The sequence below is a fragment of the Pantherophis guttatus genome, chromosome 3 (assembly GCF_059756535.1).
Source record: "Pantherophis guttatus breed Tessera chromosome 3, ASM5975653v1, whole genome shotgun sequence".
NCBI classification, from domain to species: domain Eukaryota; kingdom Metazoa; phylum Chordata; class Lepidosauria; order Squamata; family Colubridae; genus Pantherophis; species Pantherophis guttatus.
In genome coordinates this window covers 119,898,024-119,917,198 of record NC_142065.1, presented here as the reverse complement: position 1 = coordinate 119,917,198, position 19,175 = coordinate 119,898,024, and the positions used below count along the sequence as shown (strand labels likewise).

The following is a 19,175-nucleotide window of genomic DNA, read 5'->3' as shown; positions in this document are numbered from 1 at the left end:
GTTATACAATAGAATAAAAACAAGACAAAAGAACAAATTTAACATTACAATACATGGCATTTATTGTGAAAGTATAATTAAATATATTCCCAACCTAAACATGAAGAAACATAAGAACTAAGACAGCATATATTATCAGTACCTTGATGGACTTTTATGAATGTCCAGCAATCAAAATTTTAAGCTGCAATTTTTTTGTTACTAAAAAAGTAAGTGTGTAATTGAAAAAATTAACTTAAAAATTTTAAGCAAAACTTGATTGTCTCAGAAAAGCTGATTAAATAAGCTTCATTAGAATGTAAATCTGAACTAATTCATAAACATATATTAATAAGTCCCAAGTAAATCTTGGGGCACAGTTCGATGGCTTGTACACACACTAACTTGAATTTCTGTTTGTACGCAAGCATTTGTTCTACCTCAAAATCCTGACAGCCTTGTTAACCATTATAGACTCCAAGTTAGTGTATGGAGGCTAACAGAATTTTCTCCTGCACAGCCTGAACAAGCCAGTAACAAAATCAGAATTTTCTATAGTTGCTGCTTTAAGGGAAAAATATGAAATAAAATAGCGTTTCTCAACTCAGCAACTACCGTGTTTTCCCAAAAATAAGACCCTGTCTTATATTTTTTTTGAACCCTGAAATAAGCCTTATTGCCATGCGCTCAAAAGCCCGATTGGGCTTATTATCAGGGGATGTCTTATTTTGGGGGAAATGGGGTATAAATGTGTGGACATTGACTCCCAAAATTCCAAGAATAAGATGGGAAAATACAAATCTTCCTTTATGATGAAAAACTGGATGTATTATTTCCAGTGAAAAAGTTTCATGTCATGAAATTACAAGTTTCTATTGCTTTTTATTTTGTATAGATTTAATTATTAAAGGAAGTTTTTTATTTGTTTATATCCCAGCCTTAACTCGAATGAAATTGTTTTATTATTGAAGGGGAAGTCACAGAAAAGATCTAGGAATACCTAACTTAAGATACAGTCAGGAAGACTCAGATACAAATCCACTCTTAGCGATGAATATTTACCAATTGTTTCTAAGTCAGTCGCTATCTCTAAGACCAAAAGATTACAGACATTTATTTTTGTGGAGAAAAACTGGAAATGAAAATTTGTGGGGAAGTGGGGAATATACTTAAACAAATACATAACCTGTAACCAATACTTGAGAGGCTAACATAACTGCTGTATGGTTTGTTGAACGAAGGGAAATAAATGGGAATAATCCCACACTCTTCACCTATTTGTGTTTGCATTACATTGAAAACATTAAGAAACAATTCTTAGTATCAATATATACTATACATTGTCAATTTTTATAGTCAAGAGAAGAGAGTAGAAAGCAGGCTCTTGCCGCAAAAAGAGAGAAGAGAAAAGAAAAGAGAAAGAAGAAAAAAGAAGAACAGAAAAGAAAACAAGAGGAAGATGAGGAACACAAACCAAAGGAAACGCTAGAGCTTCAAGAAGATGAAGAGGAAGAGGAAAATGATGACGATGGTGAGGGGCGCAATTCATACTCTCTTGAAATCATAAATGGCATTCTGATGTTGATGGACTGCAATTCCAAACATATTTCCATTATTTGGGAACCAAACATTTAGCCCTTGGTTTAAATTATGTATTCTTAAATGTACCTATACACCCTGAAATGTAAATGGCAAGTCATTAGAATAGGAAAGCATCTTTTGCATCATATTGCTTGCTAAACTACCATCAGTTATATAGTGTATTTCTCATATTTCTTATGTAACAGTTTATCTAGGTCAGTGATGGCTAACCTTTTTGCTGTCGCGTGCCAAAAGCAAGGGGAGCGGGGGGGGGTGTCGTGCACATGCGTGTCCATACCCATAATTCAGTGCCCGCCCTGCGCATGCATGCACGACCTGAAGCCTCCAGAGGCTGGAAATGCCCATTTCCAGACTTCCAGTAGGCCCGTTTTTTGCCCTCTCCAGGCTCCAGAAGCTTTCATGGAGCATGGGGAGCGTGGGGAGGCCGAAAACAGCCTCCCTCACCCCTCCCAGAGCCTCCATGCGAGCCTTATACTTACCTGGCATCCAAAATGGACTGCGTGGAGACTCCTGGGAGGGGAGGATCAGCAGGGGCGGGGCCACCGAGAATCAGCTGGCCGGTGCGCACATGTGTGTTGGAGCTGAGCTAGGGCAACAGCTTGCGTGCCCACAGATATGGCTCCGCGTGCCATAGGTTCACCATCACTGATCTAGGTCTTTCAGACAGAGATGTTTTGCTGTGTTAAATATTTCTCAATTTGTGTGATACTGCTTTCTCAGGATACTCGTGACCTGATAAAATTTTTATATGACCATAGTGGCTGGAAACCACCCTAGCATATCTTTCTATAGTATGAGTAATGTGAATCCTTGCTGCAGCTCTTCTGAAATTCTAAGAACAAAGGGAATATTAGAGCAGTTTCCCATTTTGGACTAAGTTTAAAAAATAAATCCAAATAATGCTTTTTTCTCCCTGTTATGAGTTGTACCTTCTGCCCTAAATTTTCTGGCTTAATTATTTATTTCTCACTTCCAGTAATACAATGCATTTTTAATTGTCAGTTTTCATAAACTTTCATTTTGTTTTCAATTTCTTACCCTTATATTGGTCTTCTGATAAATATAAAACTAAGAAGCACCTTCTTAAGTAACACGTTTTCAGAAAAATGACCTTTATGCTTTCCATTTCCATTCAAGGTCATATTAAAAAGCGAAGTTCCCCCAAAATCCACTAAATTCTCATGTATACATCCATATAGTTTTCTTCCCAACAATGTAGAAGTGATTTGCCATTGCCATATTTTGGGGTATTCGTTTTTTCAGATCAGCAGCCTAAATTACCATCTAAATTTTGGTGGTCTCCATCCAGTTATTAACCAAGTTTAGTCTGGTTTAGCTATTTCAGGATCAAGTACCAGGATCTTTAGAGTCTGGTTTAAGTTAGAGAAAAATATTCCACTTTGGACACTGTGGTACAAAACAATGCAGTCTGTATTATGTTTCTAAAAGTCACTTTTCTAACTATCAAATGTCTAAACTTTTATAATGTGCTTGTTTTAGTTGATTCAGAAATTCCTTTAGAGCCTCCAAGTGCAACTACTACAACTACTATTGGAATATCTGCAACTTCAGCTACTTTTACAAATGCTTTTGGCAAGAAGAGAGCCAATGTGATAACAACTCCAAGCACAAATAGAAAAAATAAGAAGAATAAAACGAAGGACACTCCTCAAAATGTGCAAATAATTTTGCCAGATCAGCATATAACTCTAGCACAGCAAAAAGCAGATAAAAACAAGATTAATGGTGAGCCAAGAGGTGGTAGTGCTGGTGGGAATAGTGATTCTGACAACTTAGACAGCACGGATTGCAATAGTGAAAGCAGCAGTGGTGGTAAAAGCCAAGAACTGAACTTCACTATGGACACACATTCTTCAGGTGATAAGCGATATGCCTCTGTACTGCTCCCTTCTCAGGAAGATAAGACTAACTCCTCAGTTTCCAAAGTACAAACCAGGTAAGTTATGAATCTTACTTTGTGAACTTCCTTAATGCTCTAGAATGACTCTTTCTCCTCTAACCTTCAATGCATCCCCCCCCCCAAAAAACCTAATGTTTTGGGTGCTAGAAGTGAAATGGTTCAAACATTATAGATCCCAAAATGTTGATTATGGAATTTCACTTTGGCAATTCTTTCTAATTATAAACAACACAGAAACTATTGTTGACTAAGACAAAATGTGCCAGTATATCTATTTTCAACTTGAAGAAAAGAAAGACTATACTGTATAATAATAATAATAATTATTGTTGTTGTTGTTGTTGTTGTTATTCAGTCAAGTTTTGACCTGACTCTTAGTTCTTTCTGTCTGCTTCTTTTTCTTATATTTTGTGTTGCTCCATTTCAAACTTTCAAACATTTTCATTTGAGGAACCAATTAAGAAAAACATACTGCGATTCTTCTAATATAAGACAGCATACACTTTTGCTGGATTTGGCCTAGTAAGCATTAAATTTAATCTTTACTGCATTATGCTAAGACTGAGATTCCCAAACACCCTTCATTCATGGCACCCTTCATGTCTCATCACACTGCAGTTTTGTGTAATGTCCAATATAAATGATAGTCCTTGACTTAACAATGCGCACTCGCTATCTTAGAGCGATTGGGGAATGCGCACTCGCTATCTTAGAGCGATTGCGCATTCCGGTCCCCAATGCTTTTCTTGTTCCCCAGGTTGTCCAGATTCTCAAGGCCAGAGCCTCCGGCTGATGTTGTGCAACGCCAGGTCCGTTGTTAATAAAGCCCCCCTCATTCACGATCTTATTCAGGAGGGGGAGGCGGACCTGGCGGGCATTACGGAGACCTGGTTGGGCCAGGAGGGGGGAGTCCCCCTCGTGGATATATGCCCACCAGGCTTCCGTGCATTTCATCAGCCGAGGGCTCAGGGCAGGGGCGGGGGGGTGGCGGTTATTATAAAGGAAGGTCTGGATCCAAGGGAGACCACTGTTCCACAGATAGCCGGATGTGAGTCCCTCTTTGTGAAGTGGGGTCGTGGAGTACAGATGGGCCTGTTGGTCACGTACCTGGCTCCCTGCCACGTGGCAACGGCCCTGCCCGAGCTCCTTAACGTTATAGCCGAGGTGGCGGTGGGCACCCCCAGACTTGCCATCATGGGGGATTTCAACCTGCCATCTATCGGTGAAACGTCTGAGGTGGCTCGAGAGTTCATGGCTTCCATGACGGCCATGGACCTTACTCAGTTAATTCATGACCCCACTCACACAGGAGGACACACTCTGGACTTAGTTTTTGTCTCTGGTCAGTGGTTGAGTGGCCTTGATATAGGGGATATAGCCATCGAACCCTTGTCATGGTCTGACCACTCGCTCCTTCGACTGGACTTTCTAACCGCTGCACCCTGCCGCAGGGAGGCGGGACCGACCAGGTGGTTCCGCCCCAGGCGCCTGATGGACCCTGATAGGTTCCAGATGGAGCTTGGGCCATTTCCTGAGATTCTGGCTCATGACTCGGCTGAAGACCTGGTGGCCGCCTGGGATAGTGCGGCTGCCCGGGCCTTGGACCGAGTCGTGCCTTTGCGGCCTCTGACCCGGCACCGAACTCACCTAGCTCCTTGGTTCTCCGAGGAGCTTAGGGAGATGAAGCGCCGGAAAAGACGCCTGGAGAGTAGTTGGAGGACCAGCCGCTCCGAACCTGACCGAACACTGGTGAGGTCTCATATTAAGACCTACCTAGTGGCGATAAAAGCGGCGAAAACTAGCTATTTTGCCGCTCTTATCGCGTCATCAGATAATCGCCCGGCCGCCCTGTTTAGGGTGACCCGCTCCCTCCTCCATCTGGAAGTGCGGGATGACCCCTTGCAGGGTCGAGCTGAGGATTTTGTGCAGTATCTGTATGACAAAATCGCTCAGATTCGGGAAGGGCTGGCCTCTGACTGGGTATGTCCAGACGGGATGACTGAGGCAGGTCTTGAGAGTGTTATCTGGGGGGAGTTCGATCCTGTGGCTCCCGAGGACATGGACAGGGTCCTGGGATGGCTGAACGCGACCACATGTTTATTGGACCCGTGTCCCTCCTGATTGGTAATGGCTTCCCGGGAGGTGACACGAGGCTGGCTCCAGAAGATTGTTAACGCTTCTTTGGGTGAGGGGGTCCTGCCGGCCGCTTTGAAAGAAGCGGTGGTGAGGCCCCTCCTCAAGAAGCCTTCTCTGGATCCGGCTGTTTTGGCTAACTATCGTCCAGTCTCCAACCTTCGCTTCATTGCGAAGGTTGTTGAGAGTGTGGTGGCGCAACAGCTTCCCCGGTACCTGGATGAAGCTGTCTATCTAGACCCGCTCCAGTCCGGCTTCCGGCCTGGGCACAGCACGGAAACGGCATTGGTCGCATTGGTGGATGATCTCTGGAGGGCCCGGGATAGGGGTTGCTCCTCTATCCTGGTCCTGTTAGACCTCTCAGCGGCTTTTGATACCATCGACCATGGTATCATGTTGCACCGGTTGGCGGGGTTGGGGGTGGGAGGCACCGTTTTGCGGTGGTTCTCCTCCTACCTCTCTGACCGGTCGCAATCTGTGCTGACGGGGGCAGCGGTCGACCCCGAGGCACCTTGCTTGTGGGGTGCCACAGGGGTCGGTCCTCTCGCCCCTTCTGTTCAACATTTATGTAAAGCCGCTGGGTGAGATCATCCGTGGCTTCGGGGTGGAGTTCCATCAGTACGCTGATGACACCCAGCTGTACATCTCCACCCCAGGCCACCCCAATGATGCCCTTAAAGTGATGTCCCAGTGCCTGGAGGCCGTGCGGGCCTGGATGGGGAGAAACAGGCTCCAACTCAACCCCTCCAAGACCGAGTGGCTGTGGCTTCCGGCGTCCCGATATAGCCAGCTGACGCCATCGCTGGCTATTGGGGGCGAATCACTCGGCCCCACGGAGAGGGCTCGTAACTTGGGCGTCCTCCTGGACGCACGGCTGTCGTTAGAAGATCATTTGGCGGCCGTGGCCAGGGGGGCTTTTTATCAGGTCCGCCTGATACGCCAGTTGCGCCCCTTTCTAGATCGGGACTCCCTACGCACAGTCACTCAGGCACTCGTCACTTCCCGCCTGGACTACTGCAACGCTCTCTACATGGGGCTCCCCCTGGGGTGCACCCGGAGGCTCCAGCTGGTCCAGAACGCGGCCGCACGGGATTTTGGGGGCGACGAGACGCTCCCACGTGACACCTCTCCTGCGCGAGCTGCACTGGCTCCCGGTGGTCTTCCGGGTGCGCTTCAAGGTGTTGGTGACCACCTTTAAAGCGCTCCATGGCTTAGGGCCGGGGTACTTACGAGACCGCCTTCTGCCACCAATAGCCTCCCACCGGCCAGTACGCTCCCACAGAGTGGGCCTCCTCAGGGTGCCGTCCGCCAGACAATGTCGGCTGGCGACCCCCAGGGGGAGAGCCTTCTCTGTGGCGGCGCCCGCCCTCTGGAACAACCTCCCCCCAGAGCTACGTACAATAACAGACCTCCGGATTTTTCGTCGGGCCCTGAAAACCCATTTATTTCAACTAGCTGGGCTAGCTTGAGTCAAATTTTAAATGGATTTTAAATTGGAATGTTTTAATTACGGCCAAAATTATTTAATTATTTTAAACAGTTTTTAGATTTTGTATGTTTTGTATGTATGTCTTGTTTTTACTTTGGCTGTTCACCGCCCTGAGTCCTACATTGGAGAAGGGCGGTATAGAAATTTAAACAAATAAATAAATAAATAAATAAACAAGTTTGGTAAGTGACTGTTCGAAGTTACAATGGCACTGAAAAAAGTGACTTATGATCATTTTTCACACTTATGACCATTGTAGCATCCCCATGGTCATGTGATCAAAATTCAGATGCTTGGCAACTGACTCATTTATGATGGTTAGTGTGTTCCAAGGTCATGTGATTACCTTTTGCAACCTTCGGACAAGCAAAGTCCATGGGGAAACCAGATTCTCTTAACCATGTTACTAACTTAACTGCAGTGATTAAGTTAACACCTGTGGCAAAAAAATGGAGCAAAAGTCAACAACTGTCTCGCTTAGCAACAGAAATTTTGGGCTCAATTGTGATCATAAATTGAGGATTACCTGTACTGCTGGGTTTCTCTTGAAATTTTAAATATCCTGGGGCACCACCATGAGTTCACTATACTGCTCTGTAATGCTGCAATATACTTTGGGAACCACAGTGCTTTAAAAAAAATTACAGATTATAATTACAATAGTAAAAACTAATGTAAATGAAAAGAGAAAAGAGTAAAAATAAAAAATAAAAAGGAAGAGAGGAAGGAAGGAAGGACTTCCAACTTTCATCACACCTGTGTCCCATCATTTCAGTCCTGGTGTCAGTAAAAATCCACTAACGGTCTCCATTTGTAACTTTCTGAAATCAAGGTCCTAATTAACTTTTTGCTAATTTTTATTTCAACTTTTTAAAGTTTTAAGATTGTAATTTTGTCTTTCATTAGATTGAAGGTAGACTCATCCAGTTATAAATCCAAAGATTTCTAATGAGTAGATAAAATTGATTTCCTAATGTGATTTGAAAAGGAAGTATGCAAACTTAAGTGTCCTTTTAAAGTTGCTGGCTGTGGTTTGAGCAGGATGCTATTCCCTCCCAGGGCTATTCTCCCAGTGCTCAAACCTGTCAAAGACTGCTGTCTTGTGGTGGTCTCATGAGAGCAATTCTCTGTAGTACTTGTGGGTGATCTCCCATTTTCTTCATGCATCGGCTCCACTTTACACAGAGCCATCTTTAATCCATCATTTCTTCCTTCGGAACTCCAGGAACTGCAGTTTTATTAACTTCTGATGTGACTAAAAACAAAATCTACAGATAACTTGATATAAAAATATATTTACGGTTAAATATTTCTTGTATTTCTGCCTGAAATATATTTGTAATCGAAGACCAAAATATGATATAAATGTAATTTAGATCTCACCACTTTAGTATTTGGTAGAAGGATACTTGGTTTGGTAGAAGGATACTTGATTACTTATGATTTTGATTTCTTTTGTATTTTCCTGTGTATTTTCCTTCCACAATTCAACAATTGTGTTATATTTTGTACAGTTTTAGAGCTATGGAATATTTACACCCATTTTAAAAACCCTGCTTCATGTTGCTAAAGAATCTGGGAGAAACTATTCTTTATTCCACCAATGTCTTTATGAAATTTAGAGTCCTTCATGCTCTTCATCTTAAATAGATAAATGCTCTGGTGGCCTTATTTAGGGTACATGTCTGGGCTGCAGAAATGCAAACAATTTTTGCTGCCAATCATTAAATGGCAGCAAAGAGATGTAGAAAGTTCTTAAAATTTTTTCCATCTAATTGTAGTCTGATTTTATAACCCATATACAGGAATAAAATAGCATTTAGCAATCTGATTCTTGCCTCTTCATGCTCAGCGTGATACCAGTTTGGAAAGATTAAATAAAAATACATCACCTTGTATTCTCATGAGACGATCTCATGCATTACCACCAGTGGGTATTTTCTGTCCCAGTAATCCTTCACATTCCTTAATGTAAATATTTCAGACCTCTTACACAAAGGGACCATTGAACTCTTAGCAGAAAATTGCTTGGCAGAATTTTTTTTCTTTTAGATATTTCAGAATATCTCCAAAGATCTTATTTTTCAGCCAACACTGAGTTTCTATAAAACAAGTTTTACTGAAAAGTTTGCAGGCATGGCCATTTGCAAAATTTTGAAGAAGTGTAAAGCTACAGTATAAGGTGTTTTATTATATTACAGTTTTTATATTATATGAAGGACAGGCATCTTATAGTTTTCCCCTGTATGATATATTTGATAATGATTTTGATATATTGTTCAGCAATGCTTTTGTGATTTGCTCAGTACTAATTATCTGGCATATCCATGAGAGTCACTGTAATCTCTGTTGTATTGATTCAGCTACTTAATCTAGTAAAAATTTCACTGTCAAAGTTTCATTTCTGCTTAGTATGTCAGTATTTGTGATATCTCTTTCAGTCAGACAGTACTTACTGAGGTACAGTCACTGTTCTGCCTACACCAGATAATTTTTCTAGGCAACCATAAATCATTTATAGGCAGAACAGAAAAAACAGAAACAGAAAATCATTTAATTAAAACATTTTTTAATAGTCATTTGGGCAAACATTACAGTCCTCCAGCCTATTTCATGGGCTCACAGGTTCTTTGGTGATTGATATAATGCATTAAGGCCACTGCGCCAGTTAGTAACTACGTAGTAGGTACTGTAGAAAGAGGCATGCCTTTCTTGCATGTCCTATGAGAAAAATCTCAGCTTTCGAATATTGTACAAGTAGACCTCAATTGAGCTCAAAATCTCTGTTGCTAAGTGAGACATTTGTTAAGTCAGTTTTGCTTCATTTTATGACCTTTCTTATCACAGTTGTTAAGTGAATCATTGCAGTTGTTAAGTTAGTTACACAGTTGTTAAGTGAATCTGACATCCCTATTGACTTTGCTTGTCAGAAAGTCGCAAAAGATGATGACAGGTCCCTGGGACATTACAACTGTCATAAATATGAATCAGTTGCAAAGCGTCTAAATTGTGATTATGTGACCCATGGGGATGCTGCAACAGTTGTAAGTATGAAAAACAATCATAAGCCACTTTTTTCAATACTGTTGTAACTTTGAATGGTCACTAAATGAACTTTTATAAGTTGAGGACTATCTATACAATGGTTCTTTTCACCAGAGAGGTAATCTGTATGTACAATTACACAAATGATCATTTGAAGAAGAAAAGGTAAAAGTAAACAATTCTATTACATGTAAGTAGATGTTTTCCAGGGTTTAGTTACAAATAGTTAATTACTGCATTATCTTTATGTTTAGAGTTGAAGGAGAAGCTAATTCAAGCTTAGCAACAAATTATAAATCAGTATCCTTGCCTCTGACATCTCCAAATATAAAACTGAATCTGACTAGTCCAAAAAGAGGCCAAAAGAGAGAAGAAGGATGGAAAGAAGTAGTAAGAAGGTATGTTTTCAGCTTCATGAAATGAAAGTCATATGCGAGTGTGTCATTTCATGTTGGTTGCATATTAGCTCAGTTTCTCCTGCTAGTGAGTAAACTTAAAATATATACTTAGAATTGTAAACTCACTCACTTCTATACTGGACCAGTGTTGCTTCTGGCTAGCCAGATATTCCTATAAGGTACAATGCAGTTGCATGCTGGGAGCAATGGATTCTTTGCAAGTTCTGAAGGAAGTCATTACTGCATCTGACCATATTAGGTAACTTTTGTTCTGTCTGCAGCCTTACCTTTCTAATTAAGATTCCTGAGAAGATTGTGCTTTGAAGAATTCTGAAGGAAGTGGGTATCTGGCCCCCTTTTGGTCGGGTTTCCTGCCTCCTGTTTTCCCCACATCAACAACCCTGTGAGGTTCATTAGGCGGAGAGATAGTGAATGGCCCAAAGTCATCCAGCTGGCCATCATGCCTGTATCTGGGTTTTGGGATTAAAATCTGTAGTCTATTTTTTTGTTGTTGTTGTTGCCTATGAAACTGCTTTTTTTATTACTTGACAGGCAAGTGGGCAGAGTTTTGAAAGAGACATCTCCTAGCAACACTCTACAGTCGACTCCAGTTGAACAATTTCAGTTGCAAAGGGGAGGACGCTGCTGTTCAGGCGCAAAAAGGTATACTGGGGTGCACTCAATTTAAGATTGTGTATTGGACTGTAAAGAGAGTTAAGAATAAGTAAAAAGCAAAGTTAAGATTGAAATATTGATGCTGTTTAGCACCGTAGCAATTATTGCAGTGAGGAGCATTAAGAGTCTGTTATCATATTTTCAGATCGCTGTATGAAAGTTAAGGAGAGTAAGAATTTGGAATCCGTAAGAGGAATAGTTGGGAATTTTAACTTTTATAACTGTTGGAAGCTTTTAATATATTTTTAAAAAAATTGAAATGAGTAAATGATTAGAGCAAAATATCATTTCAATAAATGAGTAAAAGTAATATGAATACCTTTTAATTTTGAAAGTAAAATTTAAGTATTCCTGCTGCTGGCAATGTGATCAATAGCTATATAGATAATTGAAATTGTTTATAGCATTGTAATTGTGCAAATAATTTTCTGAAATACTGTATGTCTAAAATAATTTGCAGTTTCAAAATACTTGTTTCCAGTTTGGTAATAAACCTTGATACCTGTAAGAAATTTCAGAGAATAAGAAAAATCTTGATCTGGAATGCAGAGGCAAAATTAGTGTTTGAAAACCTCTTAGAATTCTTGAATCACAAGGTTTAGGCATGAAATCTAACCGACATCAATATCACAATATAGACTAAATCATCTCAGATAAGAATCTACCCTGCCCCTTCCATGTTAATCCTGAACACATCCAACAATCAGGAACCCATTATCTCTTTAGATAATTAGTTCCATGTTGGATCCACTCTTATTATTAAAAGGCTCACCTAGCATTCAGTCAAGATTTGCTTTCCTATAATTTTGAAATATTTATTTATTTATTTATTTATTTTTAATTTGATTTATATGCCGCCCTTCTCCGGAGACTCAGGGCGGCTTACAATGTGCTCAGCAGTAGCCTTCATCCTTTTGTATATTTATACAAAGTCAGCTTATTGCCCCCACAACTGGGTCCTCAATTTACCTACCTTATTGACCTAATTTATGGGCATTAAGGATCAAGCTGTGGTATTCTCTTACTTGAAGAGTGCTATAAAATTCCTCTTCATTTGTATTTTTGCAGCTTCTGGTTTCCAGTCTCTTGATCATTGTTCTTGTCCCATATAATCATATAGAAATGCAGTGACTGTATGTAGATATTTCACAGCTTTATGGCTTTCAAATTATATGGTATATACCACGAGATTTGGTTTAAATTTATAGTGATTATGGAGTTTGAACATTAACTGTAAAGATCCTGGCTGGGAATAAAGAAGAGAAGTGAGATGAGCTAGTCTTCTAAAATTCAATAATTTAAGTATGAGTTAACTTTAGTAGTAATCACTTTAAAAAAATCAAATTAACTGAAGATTCACTTCAAAAACTAGAAACACCTTTGATAGTAATTATTAAGTTAAAAGAGCAGTGCTTTGAGTTTGGCTCTGTAAATTTAATAGATTAAAAAATTCAACAGATTGTCCACCCCCCTCCCCCATTGTGCATTTATCTATAGTGCAGAATTTGTTAATAATAAAGCCTGACAACAATCATAACTGAGGATTTTGTTCAGTATCTGCACGATAAAATCACTCAGATTCAGGAAGGCCTGGTCTCTGACTGGGTAGGTACAGGCGGGATGATGGGTGCTGGTCTTGAGAATGTCATTTGGGATGAGTTCGATCCTGTTGCTCCCAAGGACGTGGACAGGATACTGGGGTGGCTGAACGCGACCACTTGTTTACTGGACCTGTGTCCCTCCTGGTTGGTGCTGGCCTCCCGGGAGGTTACGCAAGGCTGGCTCCAGGGGATTATCAACGCTTCATTGAGGGAGGGTGTCTTGCTGTCCACCTTGAAAGAGGCGGTGGTGAGGCCCCTCCTCAAGAAGCCTGCTCTGGACCCAGCTGTTTTGGCTAACTATTGTCCGGTCTCCAACCTTCCCTTCTTGGCGAAGGTTGTTGAGAGTGTGGTGGCGCGACAGCTTCCGGGGTACCTGGATGAAGCTGTCTATCTGGATCCACTCCAGTCCGGCTTCCGGCCTGGGTACAGCACGGAAACGGTATTGGTTGCGTTGGTGGATGATCTCTGGAGGGCTCGGGATAGGGGTTGCTCCTCTATCCTGGTCCTGTTAGATCTCTCAGCGGCTTTTGATACCATCGACCATGGTATCTTGTTGCACCGGTTGGAGGAGTTGGGAGTGGGGGGCACCGTTTTGCGGTGGTTCTCCTCCTATCTCTCTGACCGGTCGCAGTCGGTGTTGGCAGGGGAGCAGAGGTTGACCCCGAGGCGCCTTGTTTGTGGGGTGCCGCAAGGGTTGGTCCTCTCGCCCCTTCTGTTCAACATTTATGTGAAGCCGCTGAGTGAGATCATCCATGGCTTTGGGGTGGAGTTCCATCAGTACTCTGATGATACGCAGCTGTACATCTCCACCCCAGGCCATCCCAACGATGCCCTTGAAGTGATGTCCTGGTGCCTGGAGGCCGTGCGGATCTGGATGGGGAATAACAGGCTTCGACTCAACCCTTCCAAGACCGAGTGGCTGTGGCTTCCGGCGTCCCGATATAGCCAGCTGGTGCCAACGCTGGCTATTGGGGGCGAATCATTGGCCCCCATGGAGAGGGCTCACAACTTGGGCATCCTCCTGGATACACGGCTGTCTTTGGAAGAGCATATGACGGCCGTGGCCAGGGGGGCTTTTCATCAGGTCTGCCTGATTCGCCAGTTGCGGCCCTTTCTGGATCGGGACTCCTTACACACAGTCACTCAGGCGCTCGTCACTTCCCGCCTGGACTACTGCAATGCTCTCTACATGGGGCTCCCCTTGAGGAGCACCCGGAGGCTCCAACTGGTGCAGAATGCGGCCGTGCGGGGGATTATGGGAGCAAGAGGGCGCTCCCCATGTGATGCCTCTCCTGCGCAAGCTGCATTGGCTTCCAGTGGTCTTCCGGGTGCGCTTCAAGGTGTTGGTTACCACCTTTAAAGCGCTCCATGGCATCGGACCTGGGTATTTGCAAGACTGCTTTCTGCCGCCAATAGCCTCCCACCGACCAGTATGCTCCCACAGAGAGGGACTCCTCAGGGTGCCGTCAGCCAGGCAATGTTGGCTGGCGACCCTCAGGAGGAGGGCCTTCTCTGTGGCAGCACCTGCCCTCTGGAATGATTTGCCCCCGGAGATACGAAGGATACCAGATCTGCGGGCCTTTCGCCATGCCCTAAAAACTTTTCTTTTCCATCAAGCAGGGCTGGCGTGAAACCCTCCCCCCCCCTTTTTTTTTTTTTTTTTTTTTAGCTCTTTTTAGCTTTTTAAGTGTAAATTGGGTTTTAATTGGATTGTTTTAAATTGTGGGCCTAAACTGTATAATTCTTTTAATTGATTTTAAATTTTGTATTGGTATGTTTTTTATCCTTGGCTGTGCACCGCCCTGAGTCCAATAGGAGAAGGGCGGTATATCAATTGAAATAATAATAATAATAATAATAATAATAATAATAATAATAATAATAATAATAATAATAGCAACCTTTAATGTTTAGGTCAAAAAAGCTGTCTGTTCCAGCATCGGTTGTGTCTCGAATAATGGGAAGAGGTGGGTGCAATATCACAGCAATTCAGGATGTTACTGGTGCTCACATTGATGTGGACAAGCAAAAAGATAAAAATGGAGAAAGAATGATCACCATAAGGTAGAGTTCATAAAATTTTGCTTTGATTTTCAGTTGGATTAAATTGCACTAAATAAGAATTGTGTTTTACAAATGACATAACTTTCTCTGTTTCAGGGGTGGAACAGAATCAACAAGATATGCAGTACAACTTATTAATGCCCTTATTCAAGATCCTGCTAAGGAACTGGAAGATTTAATTCCTAAAACTCATATAAGAACACCTGTTTCCAGCACTAAATCAATCCATACCAATTTTTCATCTGGCGTCAGTACTGCTTCAGCTTCAAACAAAAACTCATTTTCTATTGGAGCTTCATCTCTTGTCACGTCTCAGTCGTCAACACTATCTACTTTCCAGTCTGCTAACAAATTAAGCAAAAATGTCCCAGCAAATGTGCGCTCTTCTTTTCCAGTCTCTTTACCTTTAGCTTATTCCCATCCTCACTTTGCTTTATTGGCTGCTCAAACTATGCAACACATTCGACATCCTCGTTTACCTATGGCCCAGTTTGGAGGCACATTTTCAACATCTCCAAATACTTGGGGACCATTCCCAGTGAGACCAGTTAACCCAGGCAGCACAAATAGCTCTCCAAAGCATAACAATTCAAATCGCATAGGTAACCAGAATGGTAGTATTTTACAGTCTGAACCTACAGGTTTAGCTTCTAGCAGTCCTGGTAGTGTCTCTTCAGCAGTTCCATCCTCTCAGCCACTTTGTGTGACAAATAATCGGACTCCATCATCAGTCAGGAAGCAGCTGTTTGCTTGCATTCCTAAAACAAGTACCATGACGACAGCAATCTCAACTGTGACAACAACATGTAGCACACTACCTTCAACTTCTCCTGCACATGAAAATACTGGGAATGTTCCCACTACATTTCTACTCTCTAATATTCCACAGGCACAGCAATCTGCACTTAAACCAGATGCTATTCCTTCTGTTTCAGTACCCAAAGAAAAGGCATCAGCGCCAGAACAATCTGTTGGCATTGCATGTGTGTCATCATCAGTTGCTACTAGCAGCAGTATCACATCTTGCAGCAGCCCAGGAGTCCTAGAGTCATGCACATCCAGCAGTCCTGCACCTCCAGATAATGTCCCAAATGAAACACTGCCAGCTAATATGCCTGAATTAAGTCCTCCCATAACTATGCCTTTTTCTTCAAGTTCAGAATCCACTCCATTAACTTTATCATCACCGAGATCGGTTGCTTCGGAAAATCAGGACAATGGTAACTTACCTCAGTTAGCTGTACCAGCACCAAGAGTTTCTCACAGAATGCAACCTAGAGGTTCTTTTTATTCAATGGTACCAAATGCAAATCTCCATCAAGAAACCCAGTCTGTTTTTGTTACAAATGCCGTACCTTTAACACCGTCTCAAGGTCCGTCTACTACAGTTCACTTATCATCACCCATGAACATTATGAATGGTTCTCAGATGCATATTAATCCATCAAACAAGCCTTTGCCTCCTACCTTTGGGCCAGCAACACTCTTTAATCATTTTAGTAGTCTTTTTGATAGTAACCAGATGCCAGCTAACCAAGGATGGGGAGATTGCCCACTGTCCACACGAGCAGCAGCAGATCAATCTTTCACTGTCCAGTCTACTTTCTTAAGTAACTCTGTATTGGGGCACATGGAAAGTGTACATCCTGATAACTCTAAGGCTCCAGGGTTCCGACCACCTCAGAGAGTTTCAACAAGTCCTGTAGGTAAGTTGCTAAGTTTCCATATGGAAAGGAGAATTTGTCTCTGCAGTGTAACTGAAATGCTGTAGAGATTCTCAGCCATCCAGGTCATGGTTGTCCCAAAGGTGCTTTTTTAGGAGGCAACTGGGCTTTCTTTTTTTCTTTGAAGATGTTTCACTCCTCATTCAAGAAGCTTCTTCAGCTCTGACTGGATGGTGGGGAATGGAAGGATTTATATTCCTTGCAGACAGCTGGTTATCTGCATCCTTTTATTGAAGCACTTGGAGGTTTATCTGTGTCCTAAGGGTTATCTGAATAGTGCTAATGATTCCTGTAGTCTGCAATTTTTCTGGAATCTGTTCATATTCCCACACAATTTGAAGGGTATTCATCCCGAGTGATGTTGGAGGTATGAACGGATTCCAGAAAAATTGCAGACTACAGGAATCATTAGCACAACTCGGGTAACTCTGAGGAGACAGATAAATCTCCAAGTGCTTCAATGACCCTCTAAAAGAATGCAGATGACCAGCAGTCTGCAAGGAGTATAAATCCTTCCATTCCCACTATCCTGTCAGAGCTGAAGAAGCTTCTTGGATGAGAAGCAAAACGTCTTCAAAGAAAAAACAAAAAATCCAGTTGCCTTCTGAAAAAGCATCTTTGTAACTCAGACTATTTGCAGAAAATTATCGCTTATCCTGAGCCAAAGAAATATGGAAACAGATATTATACTGGATCTTTAGCTATTTTTATTTGGCTGATATCATGTAAGGTGATTTAATTTAATTAAAGGATCTGGGAATTAAGTTGAAGCATAATAGTAAATCAACCCATGAATTGATGAACATTTTGACTTGTTTTAGAAATTACTTAATTTTTTTTAGATTTGTATCTAACTTTGCTATTGCCTCTTCAGTCTGATTATCATTCTCTACTTATACGATTTGTTATTAGTGTTAAGCTGCCTCCCTCAAACTAGAGCTGTCCAGCTGTTGAGTAATAGTTTGTATATTCCTAGGAAGCAGTCCTTAGTGGTTGCAGTAATAGTTTTAGTCCAGCTTGTCTAGTATGGGGAAGGGTGCTGTGAGGCTGATTTGCTGTTTTAAAATTTTCAAAATGTGGGGGAAGGGAGATGATAAAAATCTGCTGGAAAATGCATACATCACGGTCATCTGAGACCTGTAAGAAAATGTTGCTGCATAAAGTGCTTTCATTTACTCCACTGATCATTCAGCCATACTCTGCCTGAACTATATTCTTCTGTGTGATTTTTCATATTTTACACATACACATTTTCTCAGTTGTTAACAATCCTCTTGCAGAGAAGAATTATCATTTTGGCTAGTGGCACTGGAAATGGAAACATATGCCCTTGAAGTATTTTTTAGAACTGTATCCCTAGCAATCATAGTACTTTTGATTCTGAAAATTAGTTTGTCTGCACTTTCTAAAAGTATAGTATAATTTTTTTTGTGGAACTTTTATAATATTTTTTCTTTCATATGACTCAAACTTTGTTTATATCCAATTATACCATTACAGTGTAGGTTCAGTGGTAACTATATAATTATTATAATGATAGATACAGCTGTACCATCTTTTACTTTTACATCAGATTAGATCAAATCTATTTACCTGTTAGGGGAGATTTTTTTCATGGTTGGCTTTTTTATTTTTTGGTTGGTTTATATATTTTTTATTTTTTAATTTAAACATTTCATCTTCCATTAAACAGTGTGTTGTCTGGTTACAAATATCCCTGTGCAATAACAATCAAGATTCACAGAATTCATTACATTGATACTGATTCTCTAATCTTACAATAATAATAATAAGCATAATAAACCTATTCATTTCTCCCTCTTAACGTATCTTCTAATAAGAGTATAATAGTAATATTAGACACAATAGTCTTATCAAACATATTAGCAAAAATCATAATATTGTTTGTGTTTATATATTTTCTGTATTTCACTAATCTCCATTTATTTCTAGCTTCTGTTTTTGTTCTCCAGCCACCCATAAAATAGCTCCCATGTCATATAGTATTCAGTTTGTTCTTTCTCCTGTATAGCCAACGTTAATCTATTCATTTCTGCACATTCTAATATTTTCCTAATCACATTCTCCCTCTTCACTGAAAAGGGAGAATTGTATTGTGCAAATACAATTCTAGCCGCAGTTAATACATCTATAATTAAATAGCAAAATCCCCAACAAAAATATTTCTGGTTTTAAGTCAATGTACTGCTTTGTAATCTTTTCCAACCACCTTTGTATTTTTCTCCAATATTTTTTTGCTTCTACACATGTCCGCCACATAGGATAATATGACCCAGGTGTCTGGTGGCATTTCCAACATTTAGCAGATTTATCTTTAAACATCTTTGCCAATCTCGCCGGTGCGAAATGCCATCTGTAAAGCATCTTGTACAAATTTTCTTTATACAGAAATATTGTTTATATAAATATTCTTTATATAAGTTGACATTGTTAACTTATAATTCCTGTTCCATAACTTCTGCCATTTGTCTAGTTCTATTGTGTAACCAAAAATTTTTGCCCATGTTATCATTGTCTCCTTCA

At 41.1% G+C, this 19,175-nt stretch overlaps 1 protein-coding gene across 9 annotated transcripts in view; it reads left to right on the top strand.

Moving 5' to 3' along the window:
- ANKHD1 (ankyrin repeat and KH domain containing 1) overlaps positions 1-19,175 on the top strand; it is a 165,294-nt gene that overhangs the window by 121,840 nt on the left and 24,279 nt on the right. For all 9 annotated transcript variants that reach the window (XM_087891231.1, XM_034411667.3, XM_034411663.3 and 6 more), the window contains 6 exons: positions 1,336-1,510; positions 3,082-3,538; positions 10,424-10,567; positions 11,120-11,230; positions 14,758-14,907; positions 15,004-16,613. In XM_087891231.1, the coding sequence (XP_087747357.1) occupies positions 1,336-1,510; positions 3,082-3,538; positions 10,424-10,567; positions 11,120-11,230; positions 14,758-14,907; positions 15,004-16,613 (2,647 nt within the window). The remainder of the gene's footprint in view (positions 1-1,335; positions 1,511-3,081; positions 3,539-10,423; positions 10,568-11,119; positions 11,231-14,757; positions 14,908-15,003; positions 16,614-19,175) is intronic.